The sequence below is a fragment of the Tachypleus tridentatus genome, chromosome 13 (genome assembly GCF_004210375.1).
Source record: "Tachypleus tridentatus isolate NWPU-2018 chromosome 13, ASM421037v1, whole genome shotgun sequence".
Classification (NCBI taxonomy): Eukaryota; Metazoa; Arthropoda; class Merostomata; order Xiphosura; family Limulidae; genus Tachypleus; species Tachypleus tridentatus.
In genome coordinates, this window is record NC_134837.1 from 268,990,686 (window position 1) to 269,007,519 (window position 16,834).

Sequence of the window (16,834 nt, forward strand, 5' to 3'; positions counted from 1 at the left end):
TCACTTCATTAAGCTTGAAGGATGAAGTTTGGCAGCAATCTTGATGTTATAATGTATCTTTAATACATTACCAGTCAGATGGTCTCCATGTTGTTATTTAGAAGATGCAGAACAGTAAACAATACAAAGAGGTGAAGAACATGTAAAGATGATTTTCAACATCTGTCGAACCTCTGTGATCATTGTCAGTGAGGTTGTGTATTTCATTTGTTTTTTCTGCCTGGTTTCCATGTTCATGAGAAGGTTAGCAGATGTGATAATCCATGTTAAAAGTTTCTGGTTCTGTGTTTTTTACACCTCTTTTGTTAGACAAAAAGCTTAATTTACTGCTAAGTATAAATTATGTTTATATTCACATTTTTTTGTGTGAAAACAGGTATAAACAGAAGGCATTATGGAGTAAAATTGTTTAAAGGTTGATAAACACATGGCATTTTGAGCATGAGCAGACCTAATGCTCAACTTATATTTTTACAGGCTGAAAAATTTGTGGTTGTAAATGCTATTCTTTGGGCATTGTAGAAATATGTCAGTATTATCACACATAATTTAAAAAGTGATGGTTTAGTTGATATTAGCTTGAAGTTTTCTTTTAACTAGGTTTGGAGGAATGACCAAGAACTACCGTCTGTATTATGATGGAAAACACTATGTAGGAGAGAAGAAGTTTCATACAGTTCAGGATCTGGTCACTGATGGTTTGATCACTCTCTACCTGGAAGCCAATGCAGGAGAATACATTGCAAAGATGTGTGTTCAGTCAAGATACGAGCAGAGTCCATATATGACGTTGAATTCTTACAAGAGGAAGCTTCAGAACATGAGAGTTGTGAAGAGACGAAGTATGTCGAACCAAGGAAGCAAAAGTAACAGTCTTAAGTCAGCAAATGAATGTGATAGGTCTGAAGATGGAAGTATTGTAAGTTTCTTGGATATCAGGATAGCTGAAACTGTGTATTAAGAAAAAGTAACAGTCTTAAGTCAGCAAATGAATGTGATAGGTCTGAAGATGGAAGTATTGTTTCTTGATATCAGGATAGCTGAAACTTTGTATTAAGAAAAAGTAACAGTCTTAAGTCAGCAAATGAATGTGATAGGTCTGAAGATGGAAGTATTGTAAGTTTCTTGGATATCAGGATAGCTGAAACTGTGTATTAAGAAAAAGTAACAGTCTTAAGTCAGCAAATGAATGTGATAGGTCTGAAGATGGAAGTATTGTTTCTTGGATATCAGGATAGCTGAAACTTTGTATTAAGAAAAAGTAACAGTCTTAAGTCAGCAAATGAATGTGATTGGTCTTAAGATGGAAGTATTGTAAGTTTCTTGGATATCAGGATAGCTGAAACTTTGTATTAAGTTAGCAAATGAATGTGATAGGTCTTAGGATGGAAGTATTGTAAGTTTCTTGGATATCAGGATAGCTGAAACTTTGTCTTAAGTTAGCAAATGAATGTGATAGGTCTTAAGATGGAAGTATTGTAAGTTTCTTGGATATCAGGATAGCTGAAACTTTGTCTTAAGTTAGCAACTGAATGTGATAGGTCTTAAGATGGAAGTATTGTAAGTTTCTTGGATATCAAGAAAGCTGAAACATTGTCTTAAGTTAGCAAATGAATGTGATAGGTCTTAGGATGGAAGTATTGTAAGTTTTTTGGATATCAGGATAGCTGAAACTTTGTATTAAGAAAAAGTAACAGTCTTAAGTCAGCAAATGAATGTGATAGGTCTTAAGATTGAAGTATTGTAAGTTTCTTGGATATCAGGAAAGCTGAAACTTTGTCTTAAGTTAGCAAATGAATGTGATAGGTCTTAAGATGGAAGTATTGTTTCTTGGATATCAGGATAGCTGAAACTTTGTATTAAGAAAAAGTAACAGTCTTAAATCAGCAAATGAATGTGATTGGTTTTAAGATGGAAGTATTGTAAGTTTCTTGGATATCAGGAAAGCTGAAACTTTGTCTTAAGTTAGCAAATGAATGTGATAGGTCTTAGGATGGAAGTATTGTAAGTTTCTTGGATATCAGGATAGCTGAAACTTTGTCTTAAGTTAGCAAATGAATGTGATAGGTCTTAAGATGGAAGCATTGTAAGTTTCTTGGATATCAGCATAGCTGAAACTTTGTATTAAGAAAAAGTAACAGTCTTAAGTCAGAAATGAATGTGATTGGTCTTAAGATGGAAGTATTGTAAGTTTCTTGGGTATCAGGATAGCTGAAACTGTGTATTAAGCCCTCATAATTGGTAACAACACAGTGGATAAAACATAGTTGGGTACAGAAATACATATTTTCAACTGTTTCAAGTTTATTAAACTTGTACTTCTGTGAACATTTTTCAAACACTATTTACTGATTTGTTGTTCTTGACATTCATTTTTTCATACTGTCTGACCCAAAACGAAGGTAAGATACTATAATGACAGTGTGTCTAAGTTTTGTTGTGCTCTGAAGGGTTAAGGAAAGATGTGTGAATGTGAAACTGTTGTGGTTTCTTTGTGTCTTGTAATGAAAGTATTTATTACTCTTTGTTTTATAGAATGATGGTCCTGTTATGGCTGGCCTTAATGTTCATCGTTTTGAAAAGCCACATAACTTTAAGGTAAGTTAATTCTGCTTGTATTAATATCCATTCTGTTTATCAGATGAAAGGTATTGAAATTTGATTAATGTTTGATAAATATAAGTTTAAATAATTAAACAGAAAGGATGTTACACGTTTATTGTATTTCAGTGATATATAAAAGAGTCCCGGAGGATCAACAGCTAATCTATATAAAAGCCAATGTGTGTCACTGATTAGTCATGAAACTTCGATTGGGAAAGCTTTCCTCAAGTGAGAATCTTGTTTCTGTCTTCTTTGATCTGGACAAGGCCTATGACACTACATGGAGGTTTAGAAATTTACAGAAGATCCATTCTTAGAGGTTGTGTGGGTTGAACCATCTCCCAGTGTTTCACACAGGAACTTGGGAGTCCATCAGGGTTGTGTCTTGAGTGTCACACTTTTCATTGGCAGTTGATTTGGGGTGAGAAAGTTCATAACTAGCTTTTCCGAACCAAATCTTCTGTTGTTATTTGTCCAAATTCCCTGAGGATTAAGTGAAAGTGGTTACTTTGGCTAGCTTATGAGTTGCCACAGTTTTTTGTATTCCTCATGTTCTTTACATGGAACTGATTTGCCAGTGTGTGGCCTTTATGACACACAAATAACAATAGCTTACATTTTACTTTTGTGTCATAGTTATGACTTTGAGCAGTAGCTCCATATTAATTGTCTTTTTTGAGGGTTTACCCCTGACCTTGGATGGTATCATAGGCAGTGGTACCACTGTCAACTTTGATAATGTTTTTAGCTTTTATGGGACACTGGTTTTTTAAAATTTATTTAGTTTTCACCTGATATTTGGACATTGTTTTTAACTTGATTTCTTTTTACTTTTTATTATTATACTGGTTGATTGGTGCAAATAGCCAAATTGCTTTGAATCAATAAACCAAAAATTAAAAACAAAGGATGTGAACAGACCCAAATTTACCAGTATTAACAAACTAGAATATAAAAATAAGAACCTTGTACGTTTTCTATTTGCTATAATTATATTAGTGAATTCACGACATTGGGGCTGTCCAACTTCATCTTAAAATACATTTTTACTTTTACCCATTACATGTTCATAACTGATTAAAACCACTCTTTTTTCTAACTACATAAATCTACTGGCCTTTATTTGGGTAAAGCTATTATTTGAAGAGGTATGATCAAGGTGATGTACCATGTACAGCTTAGTTAGAAAGCCTGATAAATTAAAGTGGAATTTTGTGGTCTTGGTATTGTTATTTCAGAATGTATATATAAAACCTACAAATTGTTTTTTATTAACATATTCTGTGTGCAAAATTGATTGAGGCTTAGCACGTACGATACATGAGTACAAAACAATTTTGTAACATCATAAGCAGTAGCATTGATGACATTGTGGAGGTCACATGGGTGTCCAGGGAGTTATTTTGTATATTTTGTAATGTACTGTTATAGGTGTGTTTCATTTCTAGTGCAATACAACCAGAAATGTCAGGTGTTAAAGATGTTTTGCTTTGATAATAATAAAGAAAAACGGTACTTAAGTGTTATTAAAGTAAAATAAAGGTGACACACTGAGAGTGATTGTTAAAGTAAACTAAAGGTGACACAATGAGACTGATTGTTAAAGTAAATTAAAGGTGACACAACGAGACTGATTGTTAAAGTAAATTAAAGGTGACACAACGAGACTGATTGTTAAAGTAAACTAAAGGTGACACAACAAGACTGATTGTTAAAGTAAACTAAAGGTGACACAACAAGACTGATTGTTAAAGTAAACTAAAGGTGACACAACAAGACTGATTGTTAAATTAAAATAAAGGTGAGACAATGAGACTGATTGTTAAAGTAAAAGTGACACACAGAGTGATTGTTAAAGTAAAATAAAGGTGACGCACAAAGAGTGATTGTTAAGGTACAATAAAGGTGACAATAACGGAGAGTGATTGTTAAAGTAAAATAAAGGTGACACACAAAGAGTGATTGTTAAGGTACCATAAAGGTGACACACGGAGAGTGATTGTTAAGGTACAATAAAGGTGACACACGGAGAGTGATTGTTAAAGTAAAATAAAGGTGACACACAAAGAGTGATTGTTAAGGTACCATAAAGGTGACACACGGAGAGTGATTGTTAAGGTACAATAAAGGTAACACACGGAGAGTGATTGTTAAAGTAAAATAAAGGTGACACACTGAGAGTGATTGTTAAAGTAAAATAAAGGTGACACACGGAGAGTGATTGTAAAAGTAAAATAAATATAATTACATATGTACTTTTACAAGATATAAGTTATCCACAAATATTATTTAGGTTTCCTGTTACAGTTTATAGTAATTTTATAAAATGAGTAGGTAATTTAAATAATTGCTGGTTACAAAGTCTGTGAGGTTAACCAACTACGTGTAGAGTTAAGTTAGAGGAGATGACAGATAGTTTTAAAAGTTTTTCTAAACAAATATTCTATAACCATCTCCGAGGTTAAAAACATTATGCAAGTTAAATTGGACAGTTTCAAATGAAGAAAAGTATTTTAATCTTAAAATCAAAATTGCTTTGCAGGTTTGATATTTCAACATCCTGAAAGAAAAGATTCATAAGGAAATATTAAATTTAAAAATACTTAATTGAGAAACCTGTTATTTTGTTTATAAAAACCTCATGACATTTATGGTAATCTTTGAAATTTAATGAAGAAATGTGTACACTATCAAAAACTATTGTATGACTATGCTATGGGTTATTTTTATGGATATGTACTGGTTAAAATACATTAATCCCTATAGTCAAATAGTAAGTGATAAAAAGATGGATTCTGAAGTGTTACAACTAATTTTTTATGGTTATTTAAAACAAATTAATTTGTTTACTTTTCTGTTCTATTTTTACTTTTTATGTTAACTCTGTATTAAAACTTGACAATCATTAGACTTCATTTTAAATGAATATTTGGGTGTTGACTTGTCAACTGATAAAATGTGATCATTTTCTACCAGTTAACTAAAGGAATTTATTAATTATTAATGGATTCTTAAGTTTACACTGGAACTTTCATTTGTAATAACCATTAACTTTACTATGTCTTGCTTTTATTGTTGTTTGGTACTGTTTAGAATAATTGTACTTGTTTGTTCCAGACCCACAACTTTAAAGGATTTCCGTGGTGTGATTTATGTGGCAACTTCATGTGGGGTATTATTGCACAAGGTTTGAAATGTGAAGGTAAGGGAAGGGACTGAATTCAAAATATAAGTTAATATTTGATAAATTATCATAAGCAATTAAAACTGTATTATTACTTCATGACTAAATCAGATCTGACAGGACTTTAATTTCTTCATATTTCTACAGTTATCATATGTAATTAAAACTGTATTTTCACTTCATGACTACACCAGATCTGATAGGACTATATAATTTCTTTATATTTCTAGTTATCATAAGTAATTAAAACTGTATTATTAATTCATGACTAAATCGGATCTGATAGGTCTATTTAATTTCTTCATATTTCTACAGTTATCATATGTAGTTAAAACTGTATTTTTACTTTATGACTACACCAGATCTAATAGGACTTTAATTTCTTCATATTTCTACAGTTATCATATGTAATTAAAACTGTATTTTCACTTCATGAGTACACCAGATCTGATAGGACTATATAATTTCTTTATATTTCTAGTTATCATAAGTAATTAAAACTGTATTATTAATTCATGACTAAATCGGATCTGATAGGTCTATTTAATTTCTTCATATTTCTACAGTTATCATATGTAGTTAAAACTGTATTTTTACTTCATGACTACACCAGATCTAATAGGACTTTAATTTCTTCATATTTCTACAGTTATCATATGTAGTTAAAACTGTATTTTTACTTCATGACTACACCAGATCTAATAGGACTTTAATTTCTTCATATTTCTACAGTTATCATATGTAATTAAAACTGTATTTTCACTTCATGACTACACCAGATCTGATAGGACTATATAATTTCTTTATATTTCTAGTTATCATAAGTAATTAAAACTGTATTATTACTTCATGACTAAATCAAATCTGATAGGACTTTAATTTCTTCATATTTCTACAGTTATCATATGTAGTTAAAACTGTATTTTTACTTCATGACTACACCAGATCTGATAGGACTATATAATTCTTTCATATTTCTACAGTTATCATATGTAGTTAAAACTGTATTTTTACTTCATGACTACACCAGATCTAATAGGACTATATAATTCCTTCATATTTCTACAGTTATCATAAGTAATTGAAACTGTATTATTACTTCATGACTAAATCATATCTGATGGGACTATTTAATTTCTTCATATTTCTACAGTTATAAGTAATTAAAACTGTATTATTGCTTCATGACTAAATCAGATCTGATGGGACTATTTAATTTTTTCATATTTCTACAGTTATATGTAATTAAAACTGTATTTTCACTTCATGACTACACCAGATCTGATAGGACTATATAAGTTCTTTATATTTCTAGTTATCATAGGTAATTAAAACTGTATTATTAATTCATGACTAAATCGGATCTGATAGGTCTATTTAATTTCTTCATATTTCTAGTTATTATATGTAGTTAAAACTGTATTTTTACTTCATGACTACACCAGATCTGATAGGACTATATAATTCCTTCATATTTCTACAGTTATCATAAGTAATTAAAACTGTATTATTACTTCATGACTAAATCATATCTGATGGGACTATTTAATCATATTTCTACAGTTATCATAAGTAATTAAAACTGTATTATTACTTCATGACTACACCAGATCTGATAGAACTACTTAATTTCTTCAGTTTTCTACAGTTATCCTAAGTAATTAATACTGTATTTTTACTTCATGACTAAATCAGATCTGATAGGACTATTTTAATTTCTTCAGATTCATATGTAAATAACAAGAATTGTTTCCTCTTTCTACTGAATGTTAATGTTAGATCAGACAATAAAATATGAAGGTTTAGTTGTATGTAATGTGAAGACAAAATTACTTCATAGAATATTTAACAATTATGTATTTCCAGTTCAGTTTGTACTATTATTTAAAATGCACATATGTTTAGGACTGTTGAATCTACTTTAAAGACATAGAGAGGTATCTCTTCATAAACTCTAATAAATGTATTTTATCTTATTTAAATTTTTAAAATTTAGACTTGCTGGTATTAAAGTCTTAAAGTATTATCTAAGGTAGATTGTAAGAGGACACTAGATGTCTGGTTTGAATAACAGTCTGCCCGAAATATTTTCTGCTGCGTATTTAGACTTGACATTGTTATTATTCTTAAGATTATAAATTTTTTGAAAAATTGCTATTTTAGCAAAGAAATTTGAAATCCTCAATAGAAACATATTTTAAAACAAATGTATGAGAAGTATTGTTTAATTTTGCTGAATATCCATCAGCATTGCCTATATTATTGTTTGATTCTGTTAGCTTATAGAAACTAGCACATTTACAGATGTTTATATCGTAGTGAGAATTTTTGATATCAGAGAATTAAAAATGTCTTTTTATCTATTTCTTCACATTTTATTTTCTGCATGTAAACTAAACATGTATAATAATGGTCACATAGTTTTACTTGATGTGACAAGGTCCCAGATGTATGTTAACATTTTTCTCCAGATTGCGGGTTTAGTGCTCACCGAAAGTGTTCAGAAAACATTCCAAATGACTGCCTTCCAGACCTGAAGTACGTGAAGCGTGTGTTTGGCATAGATCTCACAACATTGGTGAAGGCCCACAATACACCAAGACCATTTGTAGTTGATATGTGTGTTAAAGAAATAGAAAACAGAGGTAAAGTAAACAAAATGATTCTGCATGTCTACTTTACATTGGTACTAGGCTGTGTTACTCACACACATGTACTTGGTTACTTTACGTTGGTACTAGGCTGTGTTACTCACACACATGTACTTGGTTACTTTACATTGGTACTAGGCTGTGTTACTCACACACATGTACTTGGTTACTTTACATTGGTACTAGGCTGTGTTACTCACACACATGTACTTGGTTATACTTTACATTGGTACTAGGCTGTGTTACTCACACACATGTACTTGGTTATACTTTACATTGGTACTAGGCTGTGTTACTCACACACATGTACTTGGTTATACTTTACATTGGTACTAGGCTGTGTTACTCACACACATGTACTTGGTTATACTTTACATTGGTACTAGGCTGTGTTACTCACACACATGTACTTGGTTATACTTTTACATTGGTACTAGGCTGTGTTACTCACACACACATGTACTTGGTTATACTTTACATTGGTACTAGGCTGTGTTACTCACACACATGTACTTGGTTATACTTTACATTGGTACTAGGCTGTGCTACTCACACACATGTACTTGGTTATACTTTACATTGGTACTAGGCTGTGTAACTCACACACATGTACTTGGTTACTTTACATTGGTACTAGGCTGTGTAACTCACACACATGTACTTGGTTACTTTACATTGCGACCTAGCTACTTGTTTTTCTATAAGCATCTTTTTTTGTGCATGTCACAGTGTTTTAGTGATTTACATTTAATCTTTAATTTAATTATTTTATTTTCCATGTATACAAACAAAATTGGAATAAAAGCCTCGCTAATACACTAAACTTAATTTTATAAATGATAAAACAAGTAGAACGTTTTAATACGTAAATAAATGATAAAACAACAAGTAGGATGTTTTAATATGTAAAGAAATTTTAAAACAACAAGTAGGATGTTTTAATATGTAAAGAAATTTTAAAACAACAAGTAGGATGTTTTAATATGTAAAGAAATTTTAAAACAACAAGTAGGATGTTTTAATATGTAAAGAAATGATAAAACAACAAGTAGGATGTTTTAATATGTAAAGAAATGATAAAACAACAAGTAGGATGTTTTAATATGTAAAGAAATGATAAAACAACAAGTAGGACGTTTTAATATGTAAAGAAATTTTAAAACAACAAGTAGAACGTTTTAATATGTAAAGAAATGATAAAACAACAAGTAGGATGTTTTAATACGTAAAGAAATGATAAAACAACAAGTAGGACGTTTTAATATGTAAAGAAATTTTAAAACAACAAGTAGAACGTTTTAATATGTAAAGAAATGATAAAACAACAAGTAGGATGTTTTAATACGTAAAGAAATGATAAAACAACAAGTAGGATGTTTTAATATGTAAAGAAATGATAAAACAACAAGTAGGATGTTTTAATACGTAAAGAAATGATAAAACAACAAGTAGGATGTTTTAATATGTAGAGAAATGATAAAACAACAAGTAGGATGTTTTAATATGTAAAGAAATGATAAAACAACAAGTAGGATGTTTTAATACATAAAGAAATGATAAAACAACAAGTTGAATGTTTTAATATGTAAAGAAATGATAAAACAACAAGTAGGATGTTTTAATATGTAAAGAAATGACAAAACAACAAGTAGAATGTTTTAATATGTAAAGAAATGATAAAACAACAAGTAGGATGTTTTAATATGTAGAGAAATGATAAAACAACAAGTAGGATGTTTTAATATGTAAAGAAATGATAAAACAACAAGTAGGATGTTTTAATACGTAAAGAAATGATAAAACAACAAGTAGGATGTTTTAATATGTAAAGAAATGACAAAACAACAAGTAGAATGTTTTAATACGTAAAGAAATCGTAAAACAACAAGTAGGATGTTTTAATATGTAAAGAAATGATAAAACAACAAGTAGGATGTTTTAATATGTAAAGAAATGATAAAACAACAAGTAGGATGTTTTAATACGTAAAGAAATGATAAAACAACAAGTAGGATGTTTTAATACGTAAAGAAATGATAAAACAACAAGTAGGATGTTTTAATACGTAAAGAAATGATAAAACAACAAGTAGGATGTTTTAATACGTAAAGAAATGATAAAACAACAAGTAGGATGTTTTAATACGTAAAGAAATGATAAAACAACAAGTAGGATTGAAACTTTGACTTTCTACTGGTTATAAATGAAAACAATGTAACATGGTATGCTATTTCATAGATTGAAACTTTGACTTTCTGCTGGTTATAAATGAAAACAATGTAACATGGTATGTTATTTCATAGATTGAAACCTTGGCTTTCTACTGGTTATAAATGAAAACAATGTAACATGGTATGTTATTTCATAGATTGAAACCTTGGCTTTCTGCTGGTTATAAATGAAAACAATGTAACATGGTATGTTATTTCATAGATTGAAACCTTGACTTTCTGCTGGTTATAAATGAAAACAATGTAACATGGTATGTTATTTCATAGATTGAAACCTTGGCTTTCTACTGGTTATAAATGAAAAGAATGTAACATGGTATGTTATTTCATAGATTGAAACATTGGCTTTCTACTGGTTATAAATGAAAACAATGTAACATGGTATGTTATTTCATATTTTGAAACCTTGGCTTTCTACTGGTTATAAATGAAAACAATGTAACATGGTATGTTATTTCATAGATTGAAACCTTGGCTTTCTACTGGTTATAAATGAAAACAATGTAACATGGTATGTTATTTAATAGATTGAAACCTTGGCATTCTACTGGTTATAAATGAAAACAATGTAACATGGTATGCTATTTCATAGATTGAAACCTTGGCTTTCTACTGGTTATAAATGAAAACAATGTAACATGGTATGTTATTTCATAGATTGAAACCTTGGCTTTCTGCTGGTTATAAATGAAAACAATGTAACACGACATGTTATTTCATATATTGAAACCTTGGCATTCTACTGGTTATAAATGAAAACAATGTAACACGGTATGCTATTTCATAGATTGAAACCTTGGCTTTCTACTGGTTATAAATGAAAATAATGTAACACGACATGTTATTTCATAAATTGAAACCTTGGCTTTCTACTGGTTATAAATGAAAACAATGTAACACGACATGTTATTTCATAGATTGAAACCTTGGCTTTCTACTGGTTATAAATGAAAATAATGTAACACGACATGTTATTTCATAAATTGAAACCTTGGCTTTCTACTGGTTATAAATGAAAACAATGTAACACGACATGTTATTTCATAGATTGAAACCTTGGCTTTCTACTGGTTATAAATGATATAATATTCAATGTCAGAGAGAACTATTGGCAAGTTATGAAAAAGAGGATTTGACATGATAAGTTTGATTTTCTAGTTCATGGCACTAGATTCTAAGTTGATACCAAAACTGTTTAACTTGGGTAGGTATGCATAATATGAACATTTAGTTGTTGTAACTGGAACCATCTTGATATTCTTCCATTTCCAAACAGTTCAAGTAATACACCTTAAGTTCAGTTTCAATAGGAACCCAGATGAATTATGTTCTACATTTTGTATTTGTTTTTTCTTTTAAACTGATTGTAAAGTTTTCAGAAATGTGTAATAATTAATGCTCGACTGAGTTACACCGGTATTTCTTAAAGTATCTAAATTGAATGATTCATTTATATCTTTCGAATACTCTCTTAATATTGTTTGTTGGTTCTTGTTTTCATTAAGGGTTAGATGCAGAAGGCTTATACAGAGTCTCTGGATTTAGTGATGAGATAGAAGCAGTACGGTTGGCTTTTGAAAAAGGTAGGTTTCACATATTCTCAGTTGAATGATTTTCCAAGTGAATTATGTAATTAATTTTTAATCTGTAAATATTCTATACTTTTAAAGTTTTCGTTATACTGAAACATTTAGTTATTCATCCCTTTCGTCTGACGTATTTTGTTTAGATTGTATATTTCATCTTGAGTTATATGCAGACGACTGTCATATATCATGATTTATTCCGTAGCAGGAGGACTCCTGAGTGTAGTCTGTAATGGTTTTAGACTTTGCAAACATTTCTCTGTATTTATCCCTTTCACTTTTTGTTTACATTCCCCTTTTACTTTTTTCTTTCGTATTTTGTCCTCCTAAAGTGGTTTAGTTTTAAGACGTCTTTGTGTTCTTTGTCCTCCTAAAGTGGTTTAGTTGTTAGACTTATTTAATTGTTCTTTGTCCTCCTAAAGTGGTTTAGTTGTCAGACTTATTTAATTGTGTTCTTTGTCCTCCTAAAGTGGCTTTGTTGTCAGACTTATTTGTGTTCTTTGTCCTCCTAAAGTGGCTTTGTTGTCAGACTTATTTAATTGTGTTCTTTGTCCTCCTAAAGTTTAGTTGTGAGACTTCTTTAATTGTGTTCTTGGTCCTCCTAAAGTGGTTTAGTTGTCAGACTTATTTAATTGTGTTCTTTGTCCTCCTAAAGTGGTTTAGTTGTCAGACTTATTTGTGTTCTTTGTCCTCCTGAAGTGGCTTTGTTGTCAGACTTATTTAATTGTGTTCTGTGTCCTCCTAAAGTGGTTTTGTTGTCAGACTTATGTTCTTTGTCCTCCTAAAGTAGTTTAGTTGTTAGACTTATTTAATTGTGTTCTTTGTCCTCCTAAAGTGGTTTTGTCGTTAGACTTATTTGTGTTCTTTGTCCTCCTAAAGTGGTTTAGTTGTTAGACTTGTTTAATTGTGTCCTTTATCCTCCTAAAGTAGTTTAGTTGTTAGACTTGTTTAATTGTGTCCTTTATCCTCCTAAAGTAGTTTAGTTGTTAGACTTGTTTAATTGTGTTCTTTGTCCTTGTAAAATGGTTTAGTTGTTACTTTTTTTCTACTTTGGAAAGAAATGTAAAAATAATAATTCATTAATTGAAATGTTTGAGCAGTTAGCCCTGCATAATAGGTGTTTTTGTGAAATCAGTAGGTTAAAGGTAAACAATTTGTCATTGTGCATATGTAATGTTTACCTATATGTATATGGTGCACTTGTATTGATTTGATCTTGTAATTGTGTAACTCATACCTCTAGTCATATGTAAATTGTGGTGCCGTTATACCATTGCAGATATTTTGGCTAGAATAATGATTTAAGTAATGCAACTTTAAAATGCATACAGTTATATATGTATATATATGTATGTATATGTTATGTTTACAGTTTTATATATATATATATATATATATACGTCATGTACACAGATTTATATACACCTCATGTATACAGTTAGATTTATACACACCTCATGTATACAGTTAGATTTATACACATACCTCATGTATACAGTTAGATATATACACTGCTGGCCAAAATCTTGAGGCCAATGAACATAAAGAAAAAATATGCATATTGTGTTGTTAAACTCAACCACTTATCTGAGTAGAGCTTCAAAAGATGAAAATAAGAAAAGGGAAAATAAAAATAAAAACCTTTTTTAGAATTTAAGAGGGAAAATGTAAACACTATGAAATTAGCCTAAATACTAGCTGGTCAAAAGTTTAAGACCATACCAAAAAGAAGTCCTAAACAGGGTAGGAAATGCCCAACAAGAGGTCTCAGTAGTGAGTTGCATGGCCATCATTACGAATAACATCAAACATTTGCTTTGGCATGGTTGATATAAGCAGTTTGCAGAAGGCTGGCTGGAATGTTATTCCAAGTGACGAAGATAGCTTCACGAAGATCATGCACTGTTTGGAATTGATGTCCATTTCTGTAGACTTCCCTTGCTATCCACCCCCAAACATTTTCAATGGTGTTCAGTTCGGGCAAACACGCTGGATGGTCCAAAAGAATCACGTCATTTGCAATGAAAAAGTCCTTTGTCCTGCAGGCATTGTCCTGCTGAGAGATCCAGTCATTCCACACAAGCGAGAGCCTTCAGTCAATAAGGATGCTCCTTCCAACATGCCAGTGTAGCCAGCTGCTGTTTGATGCCCCTGTATAACCTAAAGCTCTATTGTTCCATGGAAGGAGAAAGCACCCCAGATCATGATGGAACCTCCTCCACTGTGCTGTGTATAAAATGTCTCTGGTAAGATATCCTTATCATGCCAGTAATGTTGGAAGCCATCTGGACAAACCAGGTTAAATTATTTCTCATCAGAGAACAAAACCTTCATACACTTTTCTGCATCCCATGTGTGGTGCTTCTCAGCAAAGTTTAACCGAGCTGTTTCGTGGTGTGGAAGAAGGCGTGGCCTTTGAAGACGTTTATGGTTTTTAAAGCCTTTCTCTTGTAGATGCCTTCTTATTGTTCTTGAGCTGCATTCTGCATCTGTAAGGGTCTTAATCTGGTTCAATGATCAGCTGGTGTTTTGGCAGACAACCCGTCGAATGTTTCTGCTTAACGCCGGCGAAATTTTCTTAGACCGACTACTTGAAATTCTCGTTCCGTATTCCTCAGGGTCTTTTAAGAAATTTGCAACAGCAGTTTTACTACGTCCAATCTCACCAGCGATGACACGTTGAGAGAGACCTTGCTTTTGCAGCTCGACATTTCTGCCATGTTCAAATTCTATCAACTTTTTAGCCTTTGTCATGATTTTACCCAATGTAACACAGTAAATGCTAGTGGGAGATGTTGACAACGCTAATGCGTGAACACAAATGACTAAACTTCGTTACGTGTTTACCGATTAACGCTTCATTTTAGTATGGTCTTAAACATTTGACCATCTAGTATTTAGACTAATTTCATAGTGTTCACATTTTCCCTACTAAATGCTAAAAAAGTTTTTTTTTTTTTCCCTTTTCTTATTTTCATCTTTAGAAGCTCTGCTCAAATAAGTGGTTGAGTCTAACAACGCAAAATGCATATTTTGTCTTTATGTTCATTGGCCTTAAGATATTGGCCAGCAGTGTATGTATATGCCTCATGTATACAGTTAGATATAATATATGTATACCTCATGTATAATGTTTTGGTCCATACTTTACCTATATGGTTTGATGTATACCTTACGTATAATGTTTAGCTATGTACCGTATGTACATGGTTATATATAAACCTCGTACATGGTTAGAATCGAACCCCTAATTTTAGAGTTGTAAATTTGTAGACTTACCGCTATACTAGAGGGGGGTAGTTAGATATATACGTTATGTACATGGTTAGATATAAACCTTATGCTACAGATGGAGAAAATGCAGATCTCAGCAGCACAGGATGTGAAGATATTCATGTTATCACAGGGGTCTTGAAGCTTTTTTTTCGACTGCTGCCGATACCACTCATCACTTATGACACATATCCTCTTTTCATGAATGCTGTCAGTAAGTAATAGTTTGTTTTTTAATTTTTCCAATTTTTTACATGTTTAGTCATATAGACTTATGTGTGGGTAAAATATATATGTAAAAATGGCTCATTTGGGTTGAGAAAATTTTTTTACATACAAGTGGGTTTTCTCGACATCACTGATTATGTATGGGTAACGTAAATTGGGATCTGCTCATAATCCTTTGTTGTATTCATTAGGTAGGTGTTTCTGTATTATAAAGGTTCTTTGTTTTTGTTTTGAGCACTTTGGAACTGTTTATTATCATGTTGTGTTTGCTATGTTGGCTTGTTTGAACTATAAAAGTTTATTTTCTTATCAGAACATGAGAATTGTTTGTAATCATGTGTGTGTTCAATAGATAAGTTCTTTTTTAGGTTTGGAAAAATTACTTTTGAAGAAATATTTTTGTCATGTGTGAAAATAGTTTATAATTTGTTTGGTAATATTCACTTGTAATTAAAAACAAATTGTTTTAGTTAAGGAGATGGACTATCGTTATGTTTATGGAGAAATTAGACTTTGGTAAGAAAGTAAAAATTGTAGATGGACTGTTGTTATGTTTATGGAGAAACCTAGACTTTGGTAAGAAAGTAAAAATTGTAGATGGACTGTTGTTATGTTTATGGAGAAACCTAGACTTTGATAAGAAAGTAAAAATTGTAGATGGACTGTTGTTATGTTTATGGAGAAACCTAGACTTTGGTAAGAAAGTAAAAATTGTAGATGGACTGTTGTTATGTTTATGGAGAACCTAGACTTTGGTAAGAAAGTAAAAATTGTAGTTGGACTGTTGTTATGTTTACGGAGAACCTAGACTTTGGTAAGAAAGTAAAAATTGTAGATGGACTGTTGTAATGTTTATGGAGAGAGAACCTAGACTTTGGTAAGAAAGTAAAGATTGTTTATTATTTTTTTAGGAAAGTCAACAATGGAAGAAAAGTTGGATAGCATAAAAGAGGCTGTTGCTAAGTTACCACCAGCACACTATCAAACTTTGAAGTACCTTATTCAACATCTGTACAGGTAAGATATACTGTTGCTAAGTTACCACCAGCACACTATCAAACTTTGAAGTACCTTATT

At 31.1% G+C, this 16,834-nt stretch overlaps 1 protein-coding gene across 6 annotated transcripts in view; it reads left to right on the plus strand.

The window, feature by feature from the left end:
* LOC143240687 (N-chimaerin-like) overlaps window positions 1–16,834 on the plus strand; it is a 41,821-nt gene that overhangs the window by 19,633 nt on the left and 5,354 nt on the right. For 4 of the 6 annotated variants that reach the window (XM_076483529.1, XM_076483532.1, XM_076483530.1 and 1 more), the window contains 7 exons: window positions 601–919; window positions 2,536–2,598; window positions 5,722–5,806; window positions 8,260–8,433; window positions 12,176–12,253; window positions 15,606–15,743; window positions 16,669–16,774. In XM_076483529.1, the coding sequence (XP_076339644.1) occupies window positions 601–919; window positions 2,536–2,598; window positions 5,722–5,806; window positions 8,260–8,433; window positions 12,176–12,253; window positions 15,606–15,743; window positions 16,669–16,774 (963 nt within the window). The remainder of the gene's footprint in view (window positions 1–600; window positions 920–2,535; window positions 2,599–5,721; window positions 5,807–8,259; window positions 8,434–12,175; window positions 12,254–15,605; window positions 15,744–16,668; window positions 16,775–16,834) is intronic. The other 2 variants (XM_076483534.1, XM_076483535.1) reach the window with 2 other exon arrangements.